This window comes from Myzus persicae, unplaced genomic scaffold (genome assembly GCF_001856785.1).
Source record: "Myzus persicae strain clone G006 unplaced genomic scaffold, MPER_G0061.0, whole genome shotgun sequence".
Taxonomy (NCBI): domain Eukaryota; kingdom Metazoa; phylum Arthropoda; class Insecta; order Hemiptera; family Aphididae; genus Myzus; species Myzus persicae.
The window spans coordinates 510,612-537,371 of NW_019101025.1; the positions used below are offsets into that span (position 1 = coordinate 510,612).

The 26,760-nt window shown below is 32.1% G+C and overlaps 2 protein-coding genes and 1 long non-coding RNA gene across 3 annotated transcripts; 2 read left to right on the top strand and 1 right to left on the bottom strand.

Annotated features, from left to right (window-relative positions):
- Positions 1-136: 136 nt before the first annotated feature.
- LOC111027392 lies at positions 137-21,390 on the bottom strand. The gene is made up of 3 exons (XR_002603776.1): positions 20,860-21,390; positions 12,328-12,472; positions 137-427 (listed from the first exon to the last, which is right to left on the bottom strand). It is a non-coding gene; the product is annotated as an uncharacterized LOC111027392 (long non-coding RNA).
- Positions 3,981-5,060, top strand: LOC111027391 (charged multivesicular body protein 1b-like). The gene has a single exon (XM_022305766.1). It carries the CDS (start codon positions 4,167-4,169, stop codon positions 4,434-4,436), a length of 270 nt encoding a protein of 89 aa, XP_022161458.1. The 5' UTR covers positions 3,981-4,166; the 3' UTR covers positions 4,437-5,060.
- A 68-nt stretch (positions 21,391-21,458) lies between the features above and the next one.
- LOC111027390 (fork head domain-containing protein crocodile-like) lies at positions 21,459-25,996 on the top strand. The gene is made up of 2 exons (XM_022305765.1): positions 21,459-23,418; positions 25,834-25,996. The coding sequence occupies exon 1, from the start codon at positions 22,131-22,133 to the stop codon at positions 23,415-23,417; it is 1,287 nt and encodes a 428-aa protein (XP_022161457.1). The 5' UTR covers positions 21,459-22,130; the 3' UTR covers position 23,418; positions 25,834-25,996.
- Positions 25,997-26,760: the final 764 nt, after the last annotated feature.

Below are 26,760 nucleotides of genomic sequence, written 5' to 3' on the forward strand. Positions count from 1 at the left end.
TATAAAACCTGTTTGATAAAAATAATTTTCACAAATTATGAAAAATGCTCTGACACACTAAAAATACTAAAACGCAAAATAAAATAACCAGTATCGACTATCGACAAATATACCAAAATATATTTTCCATTCTCACAGTTGCATTTTAAAGGGACCAGAACAAAAAACACATTGCATTGAAATTCCAGTCAATTATTATTTATCATTTTATGGTATAATATAAACCTGCTATTCAAATCTCGCCCAGGTATTTTTTCAATTTCAAACACAGGAACTTACGTTAGAAGAATAAAGCCAAACTCACACCATTAATCACTCTCGAACATTTTTGTGGTTATTGTTAGAAAATAGCTTGGCATCCGGATTTCATCCAGACGACGGACAGTTTAGACAAAACGACCGTGATTAAACACGCGATTGTAGTACACTATAAAGTACATATACATTATAATATAACATAATATAACATAATTTACTAATGTGTGAATGAAAATATGATTTTCATTCGACATAGGAATCAAATATATATGTTAACAATGCAGTAGGTATACTTATATGTTCTTCACCTAACCATTTTCGCTATTTATTTATTTTTACCGAACGTTTTTATTTATCGAGCTAACATTAATGCAAAAGTATATTAAATATTGATACGAAAATAAAGAACTTTGTACAAAATGTACTTTCATACCAGAATTATAATACGTCTACGCAGATGAACACAAATAACGCTTGTAATGACGATCATACAGTACCACCTGTTAATTAAAAATATCAGACGAATTAAGTACCTCTAATTTAAATAGGATTAACTTTTCAAATACATCGAAACACAGGATATAATAATATGACACACGCCTTAATCTCTGGTATTAATTTATTATTATACAATATTATTTATAATTTATTATGTACACGCATCCTAAAATATCATCACGAAACAGCAGATGTGTAAGTCAAAGTCAAAGATTAGAACACTCGAAATGTTTATGATAATATTAATAATACAACAATAATAACAATCATATTATGTGTATATATAAGATAAAGTATAATAATATGCATATAACTGTTCGTGCATCTATGGTATACCAATAGCGCACTACGTGAGTGAAGTAGATACTGAAGTATACGAAAAACGTCCACTATAGTATTATCATATTATTGTATATCAATTATTATTATTGACGTGGTTCCAATCGAGTTCATATTATCATTTAAGAGAGTACTAAACTTGCATTTCATCTTCCATTACATCATAATTTTTTATTGTTGGTAAGATGTGTCCTCTTAAAGAATAATATAATAATAATATAACCATATAATCGGATCCGAAAAATATAAAAGTTACATTTTGTATGCCCGATGTGCGTCCCGCACATTAAAAATAAATAAGCAACCTGACGTCTAAATTAATAACATAAATAAATAAACCGTTTTCAAGCCACGAAACAACGATCACTGCGTATTTTTATGGCGAATTTGTCCTGATTTATTTAATAAAAACTCAATGTTGTATGATACACATCGATAAGTAAAATAATGTACAAGCCTGAGCATAAATGAGATAAAAAGTTAAAGTTAAGTTAATTTTAACTTTTTAACTAATTTTTTAAAATATAATTGTTATTAACTTAATTTTCAACTGATTTTTATTGATATGCACTTGATAAGTAACGAGTTACTTATAATCAAATCCAATTTCGTTCATTTATAAATAATCTAATAATAAATACAATAATATTATTATTGATGATATATATTGCATAAATATTTACTTTTTATTCTTTTAAACCATATAACTAGCTGCTTATACATTTAAAAAAAAAATAATAACTTAAGTTAATAAATTAATCATAAATTTTAAAATAACTTTTAAATTACCTAAGTTAAAAAAAAATTATTACATCTATTAACTTTAAAGTTTAAACTTTTTAAAATGTTTTCTATCAACTTCACTTAACTCAGTTAAAAATTAACATTAACTTGCCCAGGCTTGCTAATGTATAATATATTCAATCAAGTATTTTATTACAAAAATGATTCACAGCTAAAATTCTAATAATTATGTTTTCAATTCAAAATACTCTGCTGAAGATTCAAGATTTTTGATTTATTTATTATGACCCTTTTGCACTGGCAATAGCAGAGCAGTGTGCTCCGTTGTAATACGAATTGTTCGGTTTTGGTTTTAAAAATATATATACATTTAAAATGATGAGAGAGAATAAATCGATAAAATAAATAATAATGCGTCGCACATGACATTTTATGGGAAAACTTCCATTGAGTTTATTTTGTTATCTTTATAACATAGTATCCCCATTAGAAGCGCTCGAGGCCGCGGGTTCAATTTCTAGTAAATCGGCGGTGCAAAACCCATTTCCGCCCACAATGTGTATAATAAATAAAACCCCAGTGGTCGAGAGTAAATTGCATATTATTGTTTCTCTCTGCAGATTCCACTGTTTAATTATTTCTCGTCACAATGAAACGACGAAACGATTAAATGTGAAGTTCCGTCTGAAACACCGCTGCACATAGGTCTAAAAACAAAAATAGTTCTATTTATAATAAGCAACATTTACTGGGTAGTATTACACGCCTGTTAACCGTATCATCATACACATAAATGTATAATACCCAGATAATAGATATATTTAAGGACAATACATACATATATACTCTGCAGTCTACAATATTGTAGCTGCAGTACGTTTTATTATATACACTGAAAACTCCTTGTCAACTCCTCAACGACAAAATTTACCCCGGATGAGAGCATATAGAGGTACCCACGCAGCTATTTCGGAGGGCGGACACTCTTTCGGTTGTATTTGTTTTAATAGCACTTCGCAGCATCGGCGTTGGAGGTGCGTTTTATTCTAAATCCAGCCGCTTAGTCCATTTTTCAATTATATAGTTTTCCTAAAAACAAGGGGCGCTATTCCACTTTCTTTCAACTTCGAATAATAATATCTAAGTAAATATGTGAACCGTAAAGGTACATATCGAAAACTATTACATGTATAATAATATACCAATATATATAGGTAATAGGTATGTATAAAAAAGAATGTTTCTTTGTTCGTTTGTCCACTATATATGTAGACTCGAAAACTATTGGACCATTGTCCATTTTTAATAAAAGTTTATTAATAGATTCCTTTCGACTAGGAAGGTGTTCATAGCTTATTTTTCAACCTGTCACCATTCATGATTTGCTTTAAAAATTCTCGTTTACTATTAAAAATTAGAAAATCATAAATGTAATAAATGATTGAGCTTGTGTTGTTTAAAATAAACTGGAGTAAAACGGAATACGATAGAAGGATAGAATCATTTTAACCCGGGCGAAGTCGGACAATACGCAGTTAATACATAATTATTAATCAATAAGCCGTCGCTGGGGACTACAATAATTTCATTGAATAGTTAACATAATACCAACCTGTGCATATAGATGAACACCGTATAATCCAACAATGAATCATATTCTTTACTAATTGTGTACCTCCTTACATATTTTTTTCTGTCACGTTATCGTTTGTTTGAAACTACCAAAAACGAACATTCCATAAAAAATCTTTTTAGATTTTTTTTTATTGGATAAGAGTTTATTATGATGCATATTTTAAGAGTGTTTAGGACATTAAACTCAATAAACTGTCACACAACAAACAATAAACGCCATCGACACAATATATAATATATTATATCATTTTATTACATCATTAGACATTAATTCCTAAAGGCTATACTTACTGTCCTCTGCCTAATTAACTATCCGTCAATGTTCATATCTGTTTCTAAATGTAACATTATTATTGATACTTCATTACATTAAATGTTTCATAGTTATTATTAAATGGTGAAACAGTCACAAATCGTCAAATGTATATTTTTTTTTATAAATCACAAAAGTTATTATTATATATTTTTATATCTATATGTATAAAAACAGAGTTTGAATAGGCCATATATTTTTTAATTTTTTTTTAAATCATACTAAACAATATGAAGGTTTAGTAATTGGCTAAATTAAAGTGTTTATGTTATTGTGTTGATTTTCACTTTAATATTACCTACCTATCTGTGGGTTGTATTTAGTCGACCGACAAACATATTTTTAACAGACAAATATAACACGGATATTAAAATTATTAATGACTTTGCATTTAGACAAAAAAATATTTGACTTGAAATTAGCTGCCAAACAGATAACAAGAAGTGCCAAAAAATTGAAAAAACAAGAGGCTAAAGAAATTCATACATGTTTAAAGCACGTGATGCTCGGTGAACTCGAAATCGGTAGGGTGCATGCGGAAAACGCTGTACGCAACCATAACCAGAGTTTGGAATTGCTAACGCTCGGGGCCCGTTTACAAGGAGCCCTGAACATCCTGCAAACGGCCACCGTGCAAAACACAGTATGAACTTTTTCAGTTATTTTTTTTTTTTTGAAACAGAGGGTGAGGGGGAAAATGGTGGGAGGGAAAGCGATTGATTAAAAGTTTCTTATCGCGATTATCTACTCAAGTTGGGGCTTTGGGCCATTCACATCATATCGATGATGTGATGAAGTGTGAACTAATAGCACTTGCAATCTAGTAATTTGGTTTGTTGCAAGGTAGACAAACTTGACACTATCTGATTTTAAAAGCATCCCGGTTGTTTCCGTTTAACCATTATTGTATTTTATTATCTCAAAAACATGCCTACTTTTATAATAATTTGAGAAAATATTATTTTGTATACTGAGAAATTACTGTCGCAATGATAAATATTGTTGATTACTAATATTACTAATGAGTAGTTGGAAGTGTTGGATTCCCTTTATATTTAGTAGCAGTGGGGTCGTGCATAAAATGTATGTGTTTATGAAAAAAATAAGGGAACATAACATGGAATATGTGCTTGCGAGTTGCTTCTTTTTTAAGTTACCCATTTGGGATAGTTATAACTTTCACTCTCGTTTATTTAAAACTTAAATAACACCTATTAGGACTATAGTAGTTTGTATAGTTTTCCCGATCTTAACCTATAAAATATAAATTATGTTTGAACAACTTGATCGGTTATAATTATGGATAAAAAAACTTGATATATAGATCGATTAAATATATTTATAACGATTATAAATAAAAAATATGCATATTTTCATAAATTTAATAAACATATAACTTACTATAGTCACATGTAATATAAAAATAAAAAAATGCTCAACTCATATTTTCCCTGTTGTGATTGGTAAATAGTTACGCTTAAAATACATAGTTACTAAATTGTGTACCTATTTTATTACAATATTTTAATTCCAATAAGTAGTGGTCAGTGGTTATATTGTTTGATCACCACGAAACACTTTAACATTTTTCACTACAAATGAATATGTATATAATATATATTATATACAATACACTCACAAATTTATAAAATATACCAAAACAAGACTATATTTTTGTTTATATTTATGAACCGATGTGAGATTGTCTTGTATGTCTTGCTGTTTATCCACAATATTAACGATCAAAGTTCGATCAAAATTATAATCTATTGATTTAAAATGAGGAGATGCTGAGACCAACTACTGTCTACTACTTATGGTGCTATTAGTTCACACTTTCATCACATCATCGACACCATCAATGGCCAATTCATTGACATCATTGCGTCGAGTACCAATCTGAGTAGATGAACGTGCTGTACATGTACGCTCTGTATATGTTCAGCAATGCAAATCTTCTTATAACAATAATTTGGCACTGTTTTTTTTTTCATCGCTTGAATATTGTGAACGGATGACATGTTTGCCAAAAGTGTATTTTTGATCAATCATTTATACCGATTGATAAATGAATGCATTATAAGAAACCTGAATCATAATCGAAACGGACTGACTTTTCTATACCTCTACATAATTTTTATTTATTTCATATAATCGTATTTATAAATATTTTTGGATTTATGCTGGAAAAATTGATCTAAAGTCACCCATACCTATTGGTTTGTATTACGAATAAAAATTGATTTTCTTGGTTACGTCTTTACGATACTGTACCTATTATCAGTTCAAAAATTTTAAAAAAGAAGTCTTAATACCCTACCTAAACCTTTTTTTTTTTAATCTGTAGTTTATATACGGTTCATTCGATGAAATAATTAATAATATCGATTTATTTACTTAAGACATTAATATGGAATGATCGATATTTTAGTGACCAATATAATATTATTACCTTCAAAACGTGTATTTTAAATAACATAATTGAAAATCCAAACGAAGTTTTAATACATGAACTTGAAGTTACATATAGATAAAAGTAGAAAGATTTATTGGTTGTAGAGTGGCTGTATTGCGAATAAGACATATTATGATAATCGCCAAATGTAAATTACTATTAATAAAAAAAATTAAACATAAAACGGTTTTTTGTGGCTTTAATTCTGAATAGTTTGTACTTTGAGTATAATATTTTTTTCGAATACGCGTAAAAAATAAAAAAAATACCATAAAAATTGTGTTACACACTCCTAAATCGCACGCCCGGAAAAGAAATATCATTTAGTTTATGAAAAAAATATACTAAATTAATGAAAAAGGGTTTGATTTTGATCCAATGAAATTCTTTCGTTACTTCCAGGAAATCGATTTCATTAAATCAATGAAACTGAAAATTATTTTTAAAAAAGTAAACTTCCCATTAAATCAATTATGACTTTGTATAATTTAAGGAGATAATGGTTTCTTTCGGGATAAGAAAGCATAATATGATAGAAACAAATATTAATTATCGATAGGTATGGTCAGTGCTATCACGTTTCTAAATTATAATATGTAACCGCCCCAGGTTACTTCGGCCATGCGGTCAGTGGTCACGTCGATGGCGTCGGCCTGCAACGTGCGCGACATGCACTTACCGTCGCTGTCGGCCACCATGGACAGGTTTGAACGGATGACCGACCACTTGGGGGCGCGGCAAACGTGCGCCACCCAAGCGCTCGGCGGCGTGACGGCCACGACGTCGGGCGCAGAACAGGTGGACATGCTCATGGCTCGGATCTTCGACCGGGCCGGGCTGGACGTCAGGAGCGTAATGCCCGCGGCCTTGACCGAGTGCTCGTCACTGCGTCAAACGACTACGTCGGCGCCACCGCAGGATCCGATCCTGGGACTCGACGAACAACTGGCGAAACTCAGAAACGCCTACGGATGAACTATTCTTTTAACCACTCGCCGGCATATTATTAAAATGTTTATTAAAAATCTAAATATACAAAAAAAACTGTGCCGATAAGTACGTTTTTTTCTAATTATTTCGCATGTGTCGAGTTCGTCAGGAAAAAAATATGTTAAATTCGAATAGCACATACCTTATTACTACCTACGTCATTTGCCGTCATAATTGTCGAGATCTCAGATTTCTGTAATTCGTGATCTGCCTCTTGAGTGCCGTTGTTTTAATAATAGTCACATTATGTTACACACTTGCATAACTATTATTGTAATTAATATTATTACTTCATTAAAAATTAAACATGGTCTGTTTGAGATAAATAAATAAAAAGTAATATTTTAGGTTATAATACATTAAAAATTTAAAAGGTATCTCGTGTATAATAATTTATCGATTCGGATAGTGATAGCTATAGCCTCTTTAACCGTTATGAAAGTACTATTTCAAATATCGATATCGAAAAGTGTTTTTTTCAATGTTACATATTTTAGAGGTGGACTCGTCGATAGTATATCTTCCTAGGCCGGTGAAGTAATAAGATTATGGGTCTGGACATTGTAGGAAGGCTTAATATGAAACATTTTATGATAAATTTACCAACTATTGGCTACGACTTACAGCAATGACAATCGGGTATTTTTTAAAATACAATATAAATCATTTAATCTCTGATAGTTCAATTACCAGTCAGTTGATAAAATATACAGTAGAAAGGGTAGGTACTAGGTAGGTTATTTAGGTCAAATCAATAGTCCTATATAAGACTATCAATATGGCTCTGCGTTTAATGCACTATAAAACCTTAAAAAATTCATTACAAAGCCCTTAAAATTCAGTTTAAATAAATAGTTTTAAATAAAAATTTTAGTTGAAGTAAATTGATAAAAAAAACGCCGTCAAATACAACACAAAAAAATGAAAAATGATGCCAAAAGCAAACTAAATACCCAAAAACTAAAAAGTTCAAAAAATTAAAATGTCAATAAATAAAAAATAAAAATTTTAAAATTGAATTAGAAAAAATACTTTTTTAATGCTTCGAGTTATTTTTTTTATTGTAACACTAATCAATACAGGCCAAAAATTAGACATAATTATTATCACCGTTGATTGTTTTTTTTTTTGCTTATGATATGTAGGACACTAAATAAAATTGTTTTGTTTCATGTACAAATCAAATTATATTATGTTAAATTTTTTCTTATAAAAATAGTTTAAAATACTAAAAAATCAAATCAGTTGGGCAATATATAAAATACGATTATATAAAGGTAACTGAGAATGAGTATACGATTTCCTATACCTACACTATAGCATACAATGGCTGACAGTGACGTTTAACACATGCGCATAACTGACAGCCCACTATATAAGATTAGTTAGTTGGGTCTGGGTGTCTCGACATCCGTAAGTTCTAATTTAATATTTAATGACCCCGTAATTCCTAATTATGGACCAAATCGTGGTAGTATTAATATAATATAAAGATGGGGAACTAAGCTGAATTTGTTTGAAGTGGTGGGTTGCGGGGTTGATCGGCTGCCCAGATATTACACTACAATGGGCCCTTTTAAAAAAGGTATGCTGTAATTGGGCCACTAAAATTGTACATTTAGAACAGGTAGACCATTGATTCAGGCACTATTTTATTTCAATTTATTATATTAAATTTAGAAGGGTAGAAACATTAAGTGTCAGGAAAAGAACGAATAATTTGAAACAATTATATTTTTAATTAAAATTTGAATTTATTAAATCTTTATTACATTATTTGAAAACACAATTGTATTTATAAGTCATTGAAAAAAAACCGTTATCATTTGACTTATTTTATGTATTTTCTTTGTTTATATTAATTCCCAAAAAAAAAAAATTTCCAATTTTATAGGTTCTGTAATTAATAAAATATGTTATATATTTGTGCTATACAATTGTTGCCCAACCTCCGGGTACAATTTAAAAATATAAATTTAATTTGTTGCATAATATCCGGATGATAAAAATGTAAACAAACATTGTATAACACGCAGGTAGATAAAATATGTGGACCATGCGGACCAATTACCCACCACTCGGGTGATCAATCTTAAGAGTTCAACTACTACACCCTTATTAAACGTTCATTATGTGGCATTGTGATTCCATACCTGCAGACCGTTCTCATGATAAACTGGGGTGTATATAGTTGTTTTTTATCACCTTAATATGATGTAGGTACTGTCCAAAATCTTTTTTTACTATAGTTTACGTAGGCACACGATGCTATTATACATTATTGTCTTTAGTATTTTTCCTTAGTTATGTATTAGTATTTTTTGTCAGGTAAACAAATTAATGATCAGTTAGTCCCTATATATTCTATAACCATTATTGTAATATTTATTACACTTATTCTTATTTATAAGACTATCTCGTTCATATTTTATAAATTAAACTTGATAAAACTATAATATTATATTGAGTTTATAATTAAAAAAAAATAAACATATTCTTTTGCTTCTTCATACCCGATTCTGGTGTTGTGGGCGGCGGGGAACGGGGGTTAATTCAGTGCAGTATGAATCGAGACGAAAATTATTTACTAATGCTTACCAATAGGCCAATAAATAACTATTCATTTGACTATAGGAATTTACTAAAACAAAAGTTATTAATTATTATATGTCGATCGGTGTTCAGTAATTAATTATTAATTGTTATATGTCAGTATTTCTGGAGTTACACCCTGTATAAATAACATTATATGCATTATAATACATAATATTATGTACCTAGTTATCTTTCGCAGGGGGCGTCGGTGCTGACAGGCACACTTACACAAGTTGTATACATACACGTGGTTCTTATTATATATTAGACGCGTGAATTGTTATTTCATTACAACAACACAATATAACGAGATGGGTATAACAATGCATATATAATGCTATATGTAGTTATACTAGTTATATATACAATTATTATGTATTATAATATCGCCTGCTATATACCTAAACCTATATGTGCGAGTATATGATAGTAAAAATACATGCCAATGTATATGCATATACTTCGAACCTGTGTGACTGTGCACACTATGTACGTATATACGTTCCTTATATGTCGTGTCTCGTATTCACATATAAATTCATTATATCTTTGTAAATATATACGTGTACGACGACGACGACGGCTTTCTACATTTCGCGAGTGGTAAAGAGATTATAATATATTATTATTTCGTATAGACGAAGATGTGTGCGCGTGTATGTGCGTGTGTGTGTGTATATGTGTGTGTGAAAATAAGGCTGCAGTATAGGTGTGCATATGATATTATATTATACAAAGTTATTTTCCGGGCGTGCGAGTATATTATATACGGCTTTTGGTGACGGGGGTTGGGGTGGCTGTGACGTTGACGGTGGTGCGTGCAGCGCGCGGTGCAAGATAAACAAGACGGCCGCGCTGAACAAACAACCGCAGCGCATAAAGCCGTCAAGCCGCAACGTTTGCAACCGTTCCGAATAATAGGCACCCCCGGTTCGCTCTATCTCGTCCCTCTGCACCCCAGCTACCATCGCCGAACCACCCTTCCACGCCGAGTGCGGTTCAGAGTAAGCCCCGGACCCTCGATGTTTTTTTAACCGACCGTATTAATTTGATTGGTCCTATTAAATAATTCAATACGCCACCACCACCGCCGCCGCCGCCGAACACGCATCGATATTAAAACGTATTATATTTAATACAATATGTATATGAAGAATTTATATTTTTATACTCTGTGCTCGTGTATCAGCTGCACTCGTCGTCGTTTTTGCGATTTATACAGAGCGATACTCTGAGCAGACTACAATCGTAATTATGTGTCTCGGCACAGTCCAACCACACTATATTGCCAAGGGTCATCCGAGTTGAGAAGTAGCAAAACAGCCCGGCGATAAATACATATTATATGAAACATTTTTTCCAATCGTGTAGCATGACCTATCCTAACCAATTTCAAAATATATACAAAGACAAACATATCAAGGTCGTTCAGCTTCTTTGTATTTGAAAAGTAATCTAAATCCATCCAACAATCATTGTTGGTAAGGATTGGTAAGGTTAGTATACATATGAGATACACGTGAAATATTATATTGAAAAACCATAAAACGTAGAGAGCCATACGTTGATTATGAGTCTTTAAATTGAGAGACCAAAAGCAGCATTATTTCAAGCTTAGATCTCACTAAAAAAACAAACTATAGTGTTGATAATACATTAGGGTCCTCGAAGTCCTTATACGAAAGTCCGTTACTTTTAGTCCTTTTACTAAAGTTAATGAAGCCTAGAACTAAGAATGATTTATTGTTATACATAAGAAATGTTAATTAAAAGCTAGGTTGATTCAAATATTACAATATAGATCAGGTCTATTGTAAACACTATACTCAAAAAAAAATCTTTAATATAGTAGTTGCAATGTATTATGGCCTTAGGAATAGATAGGGACCTACAGTTAAATAGTAGTATCAACGCTAAGATCGATTTATGAAAATCCTGTCTGCTTCGAAACAGTTTTGTTATATTTTGTTGAATTATTTATTTACACGATATGAGGAAGCGATAGTACAGAACAATCAACTAGCAAAAAAAAAAATTCTTCGACATTTTGACACTGATCCCAAATTAGATGTGACGATCAATGCCAACAATACATTTCAAAGCTCAAAAGCCAAAAAGCCAGTCCATGGGTCGATTTTTGTTCTCACTGTGACTATAAAAGTGTATAAAATAAATGTTTTCTTCTTAATTTAAATTTGATGGAAATCGTACAACGGTTGTTGAATCAACGCAGTTGAATTACAGTTTTTGTTTCTCAGTATAAATCAGAAAACACCTCCGGGAACACTGAGTAGGCAATTCAACGGGCATACACACGACGATTTTAGTTCACGGCGCGGCTCTTAAAAAACAAATTGATTCGTAAACTACGAAAATGAATCGTTTTAAATTATCGACAACAAAGCTATGCGTGATTTGTTTTTGTGATTATAAAATATAATTTATTCAAAAATCAACAACATATTTAAAAGTTTTATTATTATTTTAATTTTTTACTTACGCAAAAAAAGATATTGTTAAGTTATTGTAACTAGGTACATTAAAATCGTATGGATGTGGGGTGCTCTCTTCGTCCAACAACATCCAGGTTATGGTAATGAATTCTATTCAGTCTTTGTATACGTTTTATTGTTAATCGTTCAAATCTATAAAATAAAAATTAATTAATTTCATAGCATCAATGTACAATAATAAATATACTATCTTATGCTTCGTATCCAATAGAATTATTGGATAAACATTCATTGCTCTGCTCAGAATTAAAAATACAATATTATCATAACCATTCTATAGCACTCACAAAAAGGCGATCGATGTTTATTGTGGAATAATAGAAATTCCTTAAAACCCGTCAAATTATACCTATAGAGCATACAGTATGCAGTTTAGTGAATCACTCTTTACATCATGATGTGTATTAATGTATTATCAATAATCATTATGGTAAAGATAGGTACAGAATCATTTAACACTAAAATATTAATATTATTAATATCTATAATATAAATAATAATATAATTTGAATAAATCAGAGACCGAGAAATAAAGACCACACTAATCTATATGGATATTAATACACGATTTATTTAATATGGTACCAACATGAGTATAATATGTAATTATTCCAATAGTCAATACTTACATCTTATATTCACCTACAATATTATTCTCTGAAAATATATAAAACTAGATGACCACGTGCACTTTGTCGACCGTAAAAAATGCCAAACCTTACATGATTCAAACTTTCTTTGATTTGTTTTTTAATATATATATTTATTTTTGAATCGGTGGATAATAAGTAATAAGTCACTTTTTTGTTATGGATAACCGACGGTTAGCAGAAATAAACAAAGTATACGTGATAATTATTTTAAAAAAAAATGACCAAATATCCATCACATATTAAAATTATATCCAATCATAATCATAATAACAATTTAATTGTATGTAACGAGTAGCAACCATTTATGTACAAAAAAAATTTCAATTTCCATCGTGAATATCAAAATCCTTGTGTAATCATTGAGTAAAATACGATTATACATATAGCGTAGTACGAAAATACCTTGAATATTTAAATTCTAACTAGCTAGCTATCATAGTTTAAGCTCTACCTTGATCAGTGTGTCAGTCAAGACGTGTTCGATATGTATATAGATTTGTATTATTCTTAACGGAATATCGCGCGTTTTATTTTAATCATCCTGATGAATATTTTGAAATTCGCAATACACATATTTTATTAAATTATATGACTACCCTTCGATTGGTCATTTGAAATCAAACGTTCAAATACATTTATGAATCCCATACTTCTATTACATATTTTATGTACACTAGTACACTACGACACATATAAAATGTGTGGTGACGCAAATCGGGTTTAACGTTTATTAATTTAACTTAGTTTAATTTTTTTTAATTTCAGACATATAATTGCATAAGTACTTACATGAAATAATAATTTATTATACAGCTTGGCATATATGCAAAATACTTAACTTATAAGTACAATAATAAATTACGAAAATGGATTCGAACATATTTCAGTACCTTCTGTGTGCACTGCGAAGGCTAAAATGGTGGTATATATTATTTAATATTACCATACTATAATATCGTACCATCATTAATTAAATAATATTCATTTTAAAATACATATTTAATCAATGATACCATATGTACGTGTATTCCAAGGAAGATTTTCATCGCATATTTGAATATGGTTAGGTTAGACATCAAGCGCATAAACTGAATATAGCTGATATTAATGTATTGTGATATTATCATGATATTATATCTACTGCAGATTGCGATTCATCCATGGTTATTATTCAAATTTGTTTTTGGTATAAAATGACAAAATGTAATAAAATTAATGTAATTTATCTGGGAACTGCGCACATAGGATAGAGCACAGTATTTTCCAGTCCGTCTCTTCGGCATCTATTCCGTATTCCGTTTTAGATTTTTAGAAATTTTTACCATGGTATTGTATGCTCCTTCTAAGTCCATCCCACCTCTTGTAGTAAGTTCGTGGCATCAATATATACATCGTTCTTTGGAATGCCCTGCAATTTACAATACAAACATTACCACTTCTAAACTTCTCTGCTCAATTATTTGGTGGGCATATATTTTCTGCTTTGCATTTTATATTTCAACTGCAGTGTAGTATACAAAAACTGTTATAATATGCGATGGTAATGTATATTTTGTTCCATTATGTCGAATTGACGGCTGGGGACCAATATGGTATTGTGGTTTAGTAAAATAAAATAGAAACACTATTCTGTAAGTTGTAATATTTGAGTATTGTAGTCGCCGAGCAATATCATTATTGCGTACATGTAAACTTAAGTATATCGACACTGCGGAGTAGAATATAATATAGATACAGTAATCGTATATTATCGTGACAAGATGATGGCTGCAATAATGCCTTCAACGAGATCATTATGTCAATGTGATGTACATCATATTATGTGCCGAAACACATGCGGCCGCGGTTTCGCGTGGAGCTAGTTATCCCGACTGGTATTATATAATGCATAGTACATTATATCATTAATTATTATGTGTTATAATGTACGGTCGCGGTGATCTTCGTTTTTGTCAAAGGCGTTTTGCCGCCGTAGCAAACGTCACGTTCGTCGTAATCCGCGCGATTAGCGGAAACGCCGACAAAGGACCACGTTGACGGGAGCCCGCGCACTTCGGCAGGGACCGGAAGATGTTAATCCGTCGCCGCGAACGACTTCCGTTATCTATTATTGTATAATATAATATTTACTGTACAAACTCGCGCCGAGTTTTTTTGGCACCTCGGTACCAGCTAATACCTATATAATAATAATATGTCTGTATATGCTTGTCTTAATACGATGACTTGTAAGTAATTCGATCGTTTTCTATATTTAGTGTCTCCATTTTGACTAAGTCCGAAAGGTAATACCTAGGAATATTTCAAAACGATTTCCGTTTATTTAAAGGTACCTATATACGCCATAAGCCTTCAATCGGTTCTATAAACCATTCGAAAATCTTTCATGTAGGTTCAAAATGTATTTTATGTACAAAACTACGAGTTATCGACATAAGAAACAATTTGATAAATCGATCGATATAGACCATTGGGTTTCAATGTTTTTTTAAATGAATTTTTCTTATAGTTTCAATATAGGGCTAATTTGACATTTTCATTTTGTACGAGATTTAGTTTTAATTTATTTGAGCGAAAGAATATTCCTTAAGAACTAGTGAATAATTATTATATACATACTCTTATACTCTTATGTAGCGTATTATATTAAAGTTAGGTATATCTATCGTAATAACCATAACACTATTTGATTGATCTCATATATTGAACCTTGACACTGTATTTTTGCAATCAACCTTAATTGTGAACACACATACTAAGTCAACATATTAAGTCGTAATATAATTGTAATCATATCATTTACATTTTTACGTATTTATAATTTATACGATAATTGATAGGTATACTTTATATTATAGCTAAAATTTCTATGCATACACATTGTACTTACATTCGGAGTGATGTACCAGTTCCTATATTATACATACTAAATAGGTAAATGTATATAATTCCATTAAAAAAAAGTTTGATATAGCTTATGAATTGCTATAATGGTACATAAATTTAATTTCACTGTCACCCTGAATAATACTTTTTCTGAGCAAATTATGCATATAATATTACTAAACTGATTAATAAAAATAACTGGAGTACTTTAGAGTCTCGAAGTAAAAAACCTATTACTTATATTATAGTAAAAACTGCACATTTTTATTTGTATTGCTTACACTGCATTAAAATACCTACATAAAAACAAAACTTTGAATAATTTATAATGTATATTAATGTAATGTCGTTTCTACACATGCTATAATATATTAATACTTCGTAAATATAATAAATAATTTGATTTGACACAATCGTATCAATTTTAATAAAATCAATAAGTAAAATTAATAATCATTTTCAACGAGATCTTACAATCTATATAGAACTATTTAAATAATAAAATATAGAAAGACGAAATTGTAATATAAGTAATATACTAACCTATACTTATACATAATCACTATAGGGCTCGGATTTTAAAGCATAATAAATAACAAAAAAAGCACGAAATTGTTTAAAAAAAGCAAAAGTGAAGCATATTTATTCTTTAAAAAAGGAACAAAAAAGAGCATGACTAAAAATTAACATTAATTAGTGATAATTTTATAAAACGGAATAAAAAAAATTGAAAAATTAATTTAAATTAAAAAAAGAATTTACTACTATGTATTTGGCAAGATTTTCAGAAGTGAAACTGACTCTATTGTCTGAGGATGTTTTTATACATACAAAACGAACGCTCTACATCGACTGAAGTGATCGGTGCATACTTCATGCAAGAGGTTTCGTTTAAATCAAACCCACGATAGTTAATTTTGTTTGATGAAACGCCACGCAGTATAGTATTAATATCCAGTAATTGTTTCTAGCCTTTGTTTTTCAGAAGAACACGATATAGTTTACCGAAATTGCAGTTGCAATATCTCCATTAGCTTCATTTAATTTCTTTTTTGCATCCAAGACAATATTTATGGTAGAAATCCAAAGTTGGTTGAAATATACACAATATTTGATTGAAGAGATACATTTTGAAACAGTTGTTTTACTACTTTAACACATTGATATTCTTCTTCAAAGTCTTCAATTACACTTTTTAATTCATTCAAATGTTTGCAATAATACTGGACAGCTTTGATCCATGTACCTACCCCATCTGATCGTTATTGGTCTTGGTGGCTTTGGCAATTCTGGGCATTTCTCATTAAAGATTTCTGTACGTTTGGGACATTTTAAAAACGTTTTTTTCATTCCTCCAATCAACTGATCTACATTTTGGAAGTGTGCACGTACTTCTTCGCAAACATTGTGTAATGCATGTGCCAAGCAAATTACATGTATGCATTTTGGGTGAAGCGCTTTTATACAATCACCAGCTTTTTTCATATAAAGTGCCATATCTCAGACAAATAGCGAAACATCGTTGTGTTCTACACCATTTCCTCACAAAATATGCACAGCTTTATCGAATAGTTGTAATATTGTACTATGATAAACTTTATCCAAGTATTCTGTGTAAATAACGAACACATTACTTGGATTTTGTGGTTGTAATGTGCCCACTATTACCTACATTTGCAACATTACGACGTACCAAGTCCGTAGTCTTATCAATAGACACCCATATTTTTTGATCTGATATTGTATCACGAATTTTTGCCAATGTTTTTTCATAGCATAAATTAAAATATCCTTTACGTAATGTCGACTCGTCATTAATAGTTTTTTTGCAATATTTTGTTAGCAATTTCCGAAAATGTTTATTATTTAGTCTATTTATCGGAATATTTGCAGCTACCAATGTTTAACATATTAAATCGGCATTAAAATCTGACTGACTACTAAACTGTTGTAAAAATGGTTGAAGTAATGCAGAGTTTTCATTTTCTTGTCTTTTAACAGCTTGAACGTGTTTTTCTCTCCGTACACGCTTTTATATATATTTTTTTTTTCATGTGACAATTTTGTTTCATAAAGCTTGCAATATAAAATCGATCCATCTGTCTGAAAAAATTCTTCACCAAATTCTAACACTAATTTTTTTAAAAATGCATTTGTTTTAACTTTTGACATTTTAGAACACTATAAAGAACTATAACACTTCAATTTTGAACTGGTCGATATCGATGTTATACGAGTACTGAGCATAAGTTCTACAGACTATATGCAATAGCTGATAAGCTATAGACCCATAAGCTATCTGTAGATCGATAATCTATACGTTTAAGGTCGTTTCACACTAATGGTACGGTCACGGTCATTATTGCGGGTTTTCACATTTCTTATTAAGTAAATAAACATTTTTTTTATTTTTATAGCAGAACAGACATAAAAATTCCACAGTTAGAATAACTGAAAAAAGCAATAAAAAAAGCAAAAAAAGCATACACACAAAAAAAAGCAAAAAGTATCAGATTGGCGTGAAACGAATTTATGTACAATAATTAGATTTCTATCATAAATATATAAAAAGAAGCATTTCCTTTAAAATCCTAACCCTAAATTAATCACTATTTTTATTTGAAGACATTTTCTAAAAAAAAAACGTGTTTTCGAATATTTAGTAGTACCTATTACATTATTATACTATATAGATAATAATTATCTAAACTCTAATTTAGTTAATTTATTGTTACGATGGGGGCTGGAGGAGAAGTACTGGCACCATAGTTCCTCCTCCAGTCCTCGATACCATAGTAAAAAAAAAAAGTTAATTTATTAATTTTAAAAAACAATGAACATTTCTGTGATAGCGATGTTTGTCATAAAATTATATCTTACTCATTAGGCTTACTAAACGTATCAACTCTCTAAACTAAAAAGTAATTTAAATCTAACATAGGTATTATAATTATTAAATTATTAACTAGTTAAAATTTAATTTTTAGTGAACAGTTTATAATACATTAGTTAAATCCGATAAAGAGTATATTACAAAAATAATAAACAACTACTGCATTGAATGCAATAGCTGTATTATTACCTAACTACCTATTATATATAAATTAGTAATTACAGTGTTACTTCCTGAAATTATTACCGGAGCTATTTGTATTTACTATTTAGAAATAAAGGTACTTGCCTACATGAATATTATTCTCACCATAATTATTATTATTATAATGTACAATATTCATTGGCTATATAATATTTTAATATAAATAGAACGTTATTATTTTATACCTTAGCATATAATAAGTATTTTTGAAACTAGTATTAATATAATATTTACCCTGATGGACTGTATAGTATGATATACCTAGTATAGATATTATATTATTATATACCCAAGCCACCGAATCTGTATATTATAATATGATATTATTACAATCAAACACATTTTTAAACAAATCAATCAGCTAAAATGCATATAGACGTATTTACTATTTTACCCTCATGATTATATTATAAAATGATAGAACTTGAATATTATTTCGAAGTTTTAATTACAAACAAAATATAAGCCCCTTTAAATCATTTGTCAAATATATATGACATCGTTGGGACAGTGACACATTTAAATACATCCGTATGTTGTGTTTTCAATTTAAACAAGATATCGAATGAGTTAAATAAATATTAGGGTAGTTATTAGATTTTCATTAGCCATAACATTCTACTAATTGATCGTATGGAATCTATAGATGATGCTATTAACAGTATTCATATAATGATATTTCAATATAAAATATAATATATAGATAGTATTAGGTGCCGACATAAAACATAATACGAATCTATAAATTCCTGTCTTACTCCAATAATTAGTACAACGAGACATGGGCATAATTTTTTAAGCAATTTTAATGTACCTTTATGCCTATTCTTCAATTTAAAATAGAAAGGCAGTGAAATTAATGATGTGAGTTTTTTTGTCTTTGGACAACATCAAAACAAAAAGCAACAAAATAAAATACAGCGGGAATACTGCATTAATATGAATCTATAAATAGGTAAAAATAATCAAATGAATTTGGAAAAAACAAATAGTAATGCATTATATAAACCGATTTCGAAAAAAAAGGCGATGAAATATATGGTTATTTCAAGATGAAAAATGAAGAAATGAAAAATTGTTTTTCAAAAACATTTTTGTTTTTATATCCAATACTTACTGCATTTCTCTTTTGGACAGTAGTATACCATTTTTATTGTTCTCGGAAGCCAGCCCTAGTATCTTTTGAAGTTTTGATAGTATATATATGCACAAGTACAGGTACAAGGTGTACAACTATTTTTCTTTTATACTTATTTAAATTATTCACTCATCCACATCATCAATACTACATAAACATAATGTCACATAAAATTTAACGTTAAAATGTAAAAGAAACATGGAATTTAATTACCTTATAATTATTCAACCTTGATGTTTCAAAACGTACAAAACTTAAAAACAATAATACTGAAACAGGAAAATTGATGTTGATAATATACAACATAATTAAATAACACCTACCTATTTTTAATTTGATTTTAAATCAAACATTAATTAACAAATTAATAAAATAAACAGTTACAATTTATTATTATAATTCGTACGTTACAAGTCTTGAATATTTTTATTTGTTTGCCTTTTATATCTATATACCTATATGTTTGTATAATACATACAAACATATCCATCGCCACTATGATACGAATTTCGTCGGTCGAGTAATAAGTACCTCTACATGGAAATAGTCATAAATAAATTTATTTGATTTCGTTATCCTTATCACTAATCATAATCATAATCATAATTGTAATCTATTCGCAATATGTCACAGAATATGTGCAGTATTTTAGGTGTATATTATTAAACTTAGCAGGTATCACACAAATATAATTGCTCGCCAGCTGACGAATACCCACTGTCCGATGATGAAAAATATTACATACCTACTGAGCATTAAATTCTGTCTGGTGTTGGGAAGCATTCGAATTTCGGCGACGAGGAGCGAGTGAAATTGCGATGGCATAGGAAAAACGATTGATCGCGGATTCCTTCATTACGGTATCATACCATATAATGTATACGATTTCTACAAAAACTTCACACGCATATGCCAATATATATATATATATATATATATACAGACAAACCGGAACTTCAATACGCATACCGGAACTTTTCAGAGGACCGTATGCGCTCATATAGATAAAAAATAATGTCGCGAACAAAGGTTCGAGCGGCGCGTAAAAGCGCACACGCGCGCTCGGCGTCCGCGGACGATGACAGTCCGTCTCGTCGACGGCGGCGTCGGTTTTTCTCGTCGTTTCCCCGGGTCACCGCCGCCGCTGCCGCCGCCCCCTCGCTTGCGCGACGCGATAATTCCGTTTCTCGGCTGTGGTTTTACGGAATCGTATAATATCACTACGCACCGCCGAGCGGCCGCGGCTGTCGCCTATCTTTCGGCGGCGGTAGCAGACCGCGCGCGCATACCACTGCGCGGTGTGGTCACGTCGTCGGCCGGCCGGTATAGTGGGATGGGTGGGAAGGTGACCGCGCCGCACCCCGTGGCCGGGCGGCTCGTCGTCTGCGCTCGCGGGGAGGCGACAGCCCGGTTGGCCGGTGGGCGTGCTCCGGCCCGGCCAACCGGAGGCCGCTCTCCGGACGTCCGGGGGTGGCGGCTGACCGCGTCGTACGCACTCGGCGACGTGCGGGCGTGATGACGACTACGACTGCGACTGCGACTGAGCTGACGGCTACGCGGTGACGGTGGTGCGTGCCGGCGACAGTGTAATAATTTTTTCGGGTTGTTTTCGTTTGCGCGGCGGTGCACAGTCAGTCCGCGCGCGCGCGGGTTTGTTGTCGTTGCGTATTGTTTTCATTGCAAACATTTCCACGGAAAGGCCGTCGTGTCTCGCGTGTTTCTCTAGTACGGACGACCCGCGAACGGGTAAATATATATATATATATAAATATATATATACAAATAAATATCACGCACACCTATCGACCGATATTTATACATATATATAATCTTGATTGGACACGGAGTAATAACAACAGTAATAATAAAAATAAAAAACACTTTTGTCGTTTAAAATAAATAAGTTTTTTAAAAAAAAATTGTTTTCGCTGTTATACCTACAACGCATAATATTACTAACATCATCATCGTCGTAGTGAGTGGTATTATTGTATTACATAATAATATATTAACATCATGCACACGCTGTTCGGCGACCAAAACGCGTACTACCGGACGGGCATGTACCCGGGCACGTCCAACCCGGCCGCCTATCCCGGTGCTTACGAGCAGTACGCCCGGTATGGATATAACCCGGCGGCAGGTTACCAGGCGTCGCACCACCATCACCACCATCACGTGGTGTCAGCTGCTGCGGCCGCTGCTAAGGACATGGTCAAGCCACCGTACTCATACATCGCCCTGATAGCGATGGCCATACAGAACGCGTCGGACAAACGGTGCACGCTCAACGGAATCTACCAGTTCATCATGGAGCGGTTCCCGTACTACCGCGAGAACAAGCAAGGCTGGCAGAACTCGATTCGACACAATTTGAGCTTGAACGAATGTTTCGTCAAGCAGCCGCGTGACGACAAGAAGCCGGGCAAGGGCAGCTATTGGACGCTGGACCCGGACTCGTACAACATGTTTGACAACGGGTCGTACCTGCGGCGCCGGAGACGGTTTAAGAAGAAGGACGCCCTCAAGGAGAAAGAGGAGGCCATCAAGCGGCAACAGGAGCTCATGCTGAAGAAGGTTACCGAGGAACAGTGCAAGTTGCTATTGCACGGTAGCGGTGGCGGCGTCAAGGAACTGATGCAAGTCGACTGCAACAAGCAGCCGAAAAAAGAGCCGGGTGTACCGCCACCGTCCACTCCGCACCAGTCAGCCGGGAGTGACCCGGCCGCGCCACCGACGTCCGGTGGTCCTACCTCGTCATCGGCACCACCGCCACCGCCTCCCGCGTACCATCAGCACCACCATCACCTACAGTACGACAACGATCACCAGGACGATTCACCGTCGGCCGCCACAGGCAACCACCTTCACCATCACCATCACAGGTACATGACCACTCCGGCAGCCGCGGCCGCTGCTGCAGCTGCAGCAGCCGCCACCGGTGACCACCACCACAACCATGGAGACGAGTTCGCCTCGCACCATCACCAGTATGTGGCCGCGGCCGCAGCGGCCGCAGCAGGCCATCACCGGGCACCCGGCTGGTACAGCGCAGATCCGTCCGACTTTTTCGACGCCGTCGTGCCCAACCCGGTGGCCGCAGCCACAGCAGCCGGTTGTGGGTTCCGCAACTCTCAACACTCCACCCCTGGCACCCACACACAGCTACACAACTACTATCAACTACAGCAGCAGCAACAGCAGCAACAACAGCAGCAGCAACAACAACAACAACAACAACAACAACAGCAACAACAGTCGCACGACGGCAATTCAACAGTCAAGTTTTCGTCACAACTATAACGTAAGTAGTTATTTTATCTATATTAGCCATTAGGTATGTTAATATTCAAAATTATTATTGCTCAAGTATTATGATTTTCTCCCAAAAATAACAAAAATTATGATATATAATGCGTAATATTAAATGACAAATGTAGATTTAAATTTATTGAAACATATTTTTCGGTCAATAAAATAAAACATTTTTCTGTTTTTTAAATACGTATTTATTTTTAGAACGAACAAATTAACGATCAATGAGCATATTACGAGTAAATAATAAATATTGGTTTAAATCCATAGTCGTCAACTGTAATAATAATCGTATATAAAAGTTTATAGTATTGTTATTAATTAACCTGTTGTTATTACTATGTCGATAGTGTTACACATAGTGTATAAACTCTTACTGCTCTGAGTCATTTCATTGATGAACGCGTAGCTAATCAACTCATATACTATATTAATATGTGTAGAACGGATACCTCAGTAATAACTCACACGTGAATCAACTATGATTTGTTTACTAATAATAAAACAATTTAGATTAAAAACTATTGTACAATATTACAGCAGGGGTTTATCACGATTATTTTCCTCGATTGTTCAATATTGAAAGAAATATATAGAATAGTGGTAGGCATATTCATAATTTAGACTATGGAGCACTTTAAATGTTTAACTTTAATTTATTACACCTATTATATAGGCATAATAAATTATATTTATAATACTGTGTAAGGTGTAAGTACTTTCAGATAAATTAAATTAATATATTACCCAAATACATTATAATAATTTACTAATCGTCATACGATTTTTAAGATAATTATTCTTAATAGTTTAATACCTATTATACATAATTGTATATCTATAACACATTGATGCCTATAAACAATAATAACATACAATGATATGATACCTTTAATGTATAAATGATCGATGTGCAATATTATTTATTATACCATACATTTTTGTACAGTAAAAAGCAAATAATTTAAACTCCGTGAAAGCAAAATCAGAAATGATTGCGATTGGACAATACGTCATAAACTATTTAACCCAATCCCTGTAAATAAAAGGCAGGTACACAAATATTGTGACAGTATACCTATAGTTATGTCATAATATTCGTATATTACTATTTATCTATGACCCAATTACATTCACCGATAGATCTAACGTTAGGGTTATTCTTACATACAAAATTACACATTTATAATTCAGATTTATATAAATAAATATACGAGTATAATCGTTTTATCTATTTTCTATAATTTATCATGCACTGTATCAACAGGTGTTACAATAAAATATCTACAATTTTTAGTAAATGTTTAATCAACCGCTACAAATAAATTCATAAAAACCAAATATTTTCAACTGCAGAACGTGCCCCAATGTATATTATATTCTACATTTCTACATAAATAAACCTTCAAATGGTATGAAGTATAAAATGGAACCTTAAGCCTTGTATTGGCCCATTAAAATGTCTAAAACTACTCTCTGTATTTATGTATTATACTTGTTATTATATGTACATAGGAATTGTGCAAATTACAAAAAAAAAAACGAGCTATTAATTTATAAAATGTTAACTTTGAGTTTTTAATTCAGCGAAAGTTATTTTTTAGGAATAAGATTAAACTTTGGCGAAACTTTTTTTAAAACTTATATTATATATTAATTATTTATAAATAACTGTGAGTCATTATTTTTTGTGTAATTGGATCCTTGGTATACCTATATTAAAAAAGATAATATAACTTTTAAAATTTGAATTTTCACTTGTTTGCTTATTAAAACTTATATCCTTTTTCTCCTTATATAGTTTTCTAAACAATATAATTCAATATTATACACTTAACTCATTAATTTTTATTTTTCTATTGTGACTTAACCGAGTCAATATTTCAATAGCTCAAGTAGTTATGTACGATGGGAAATTAAATATATTGATAATAACAGCGATATATATTGTGAAAAAACATTTATTATTGAGTGGGTACAGCCTAACCTAACCTTAATTTACGAGTAGTATAGGTATATTGTTTCAATTCCAATTTTAAAAGATCTTATATTATCAGCTATATAAGGTATATCTTCATCACGTCTCAGACGACTCATCAACTCCTCTAGCCCCTACCACTATTATCACTTTCTAACACCCACAAAACCGCACTCGAACCCTCGTCATAATATGTAAGCAGCATCGGTATATACTGTTAATAACCATTAACCACCTTGTCACGAGTCGCGCGCGGAAAATATTACAATATTATTTTTATTATTATTATTATTAAACACGGGAATAAGTAGTCGGCGACGTATTATTATATATTAGTCCCCAATAGAGTGTTGACATATGTGTTGTTTTTTATATTCTCTTCACGGTTTGTATATATATATATATATCTTGTATTGCACTGTATAGGACGACGACGACGACGAAGACGACGACGGGGAAGGGCGGGCTGCTGCTATTGCTGTCAGACGAACAAATTGTACTCGTCCGCGTGAGAAGCCAGAAAGACGCGTCGCGCGCCGCGACCGAGACGATTGTGCCGCAGGAAGACGAGAGAGAGAGGAAAAAAAAATTCACCAAATCGAGACACGAACCACATGCTGCCGGCTGTCACTCTTCGGAAAACGCGTCCGCCGACTAGGCTTATCAGGTGACGGACGGACGGACGGACGGACGTGCGTGTATCTATCGCGGTGGCTCACAGTCCGTCGCCCATTTCTGTGTGTGTGTGTGTGTGTGTGTGTGTGTGTGTGAGTGTGTTGTGTGTGTGTGTGCGCTGTCAGTGTGTGTTTTATACATATTATATAAATTATTATTATTATTATTTGTCAATTTTTTTTCAAAATTCGTGTATTATACTCTTAACGCCCAGCGAAGATTCGACAATTGCCTATACACGTTCAAACAGTATAACGACATATATAATTATATATGTGTCTAATAATATTAAATGTATTTACTAGTTCATATATGAATTATAATTATTATAATACATACAGAGTGGCCCACTGTGATTTCGCACTTTCCCGTGTTAATTGAATAAGAGAAAACTCAATGGACGCCATGTACCTATATACACATAGTATAGGTACCTATAAGCTACTTGAATTGAAAAAATGAATTAATAAGGGACACAATATTAACAAATAAAAAAAACCTTTTTATACAAGTGATGCTTCAATTGAAGTATATAAAAGCCAACGTTCCATACATATTACCTATCTATATTTTTTAGTTAATTCGTTTTATAAATATGATTTGACGTCCTCCTTAAATAACACTTTTGAGCACTGTATATGAGTACATACTGATACGTTTATCTTTTCGTTATATATT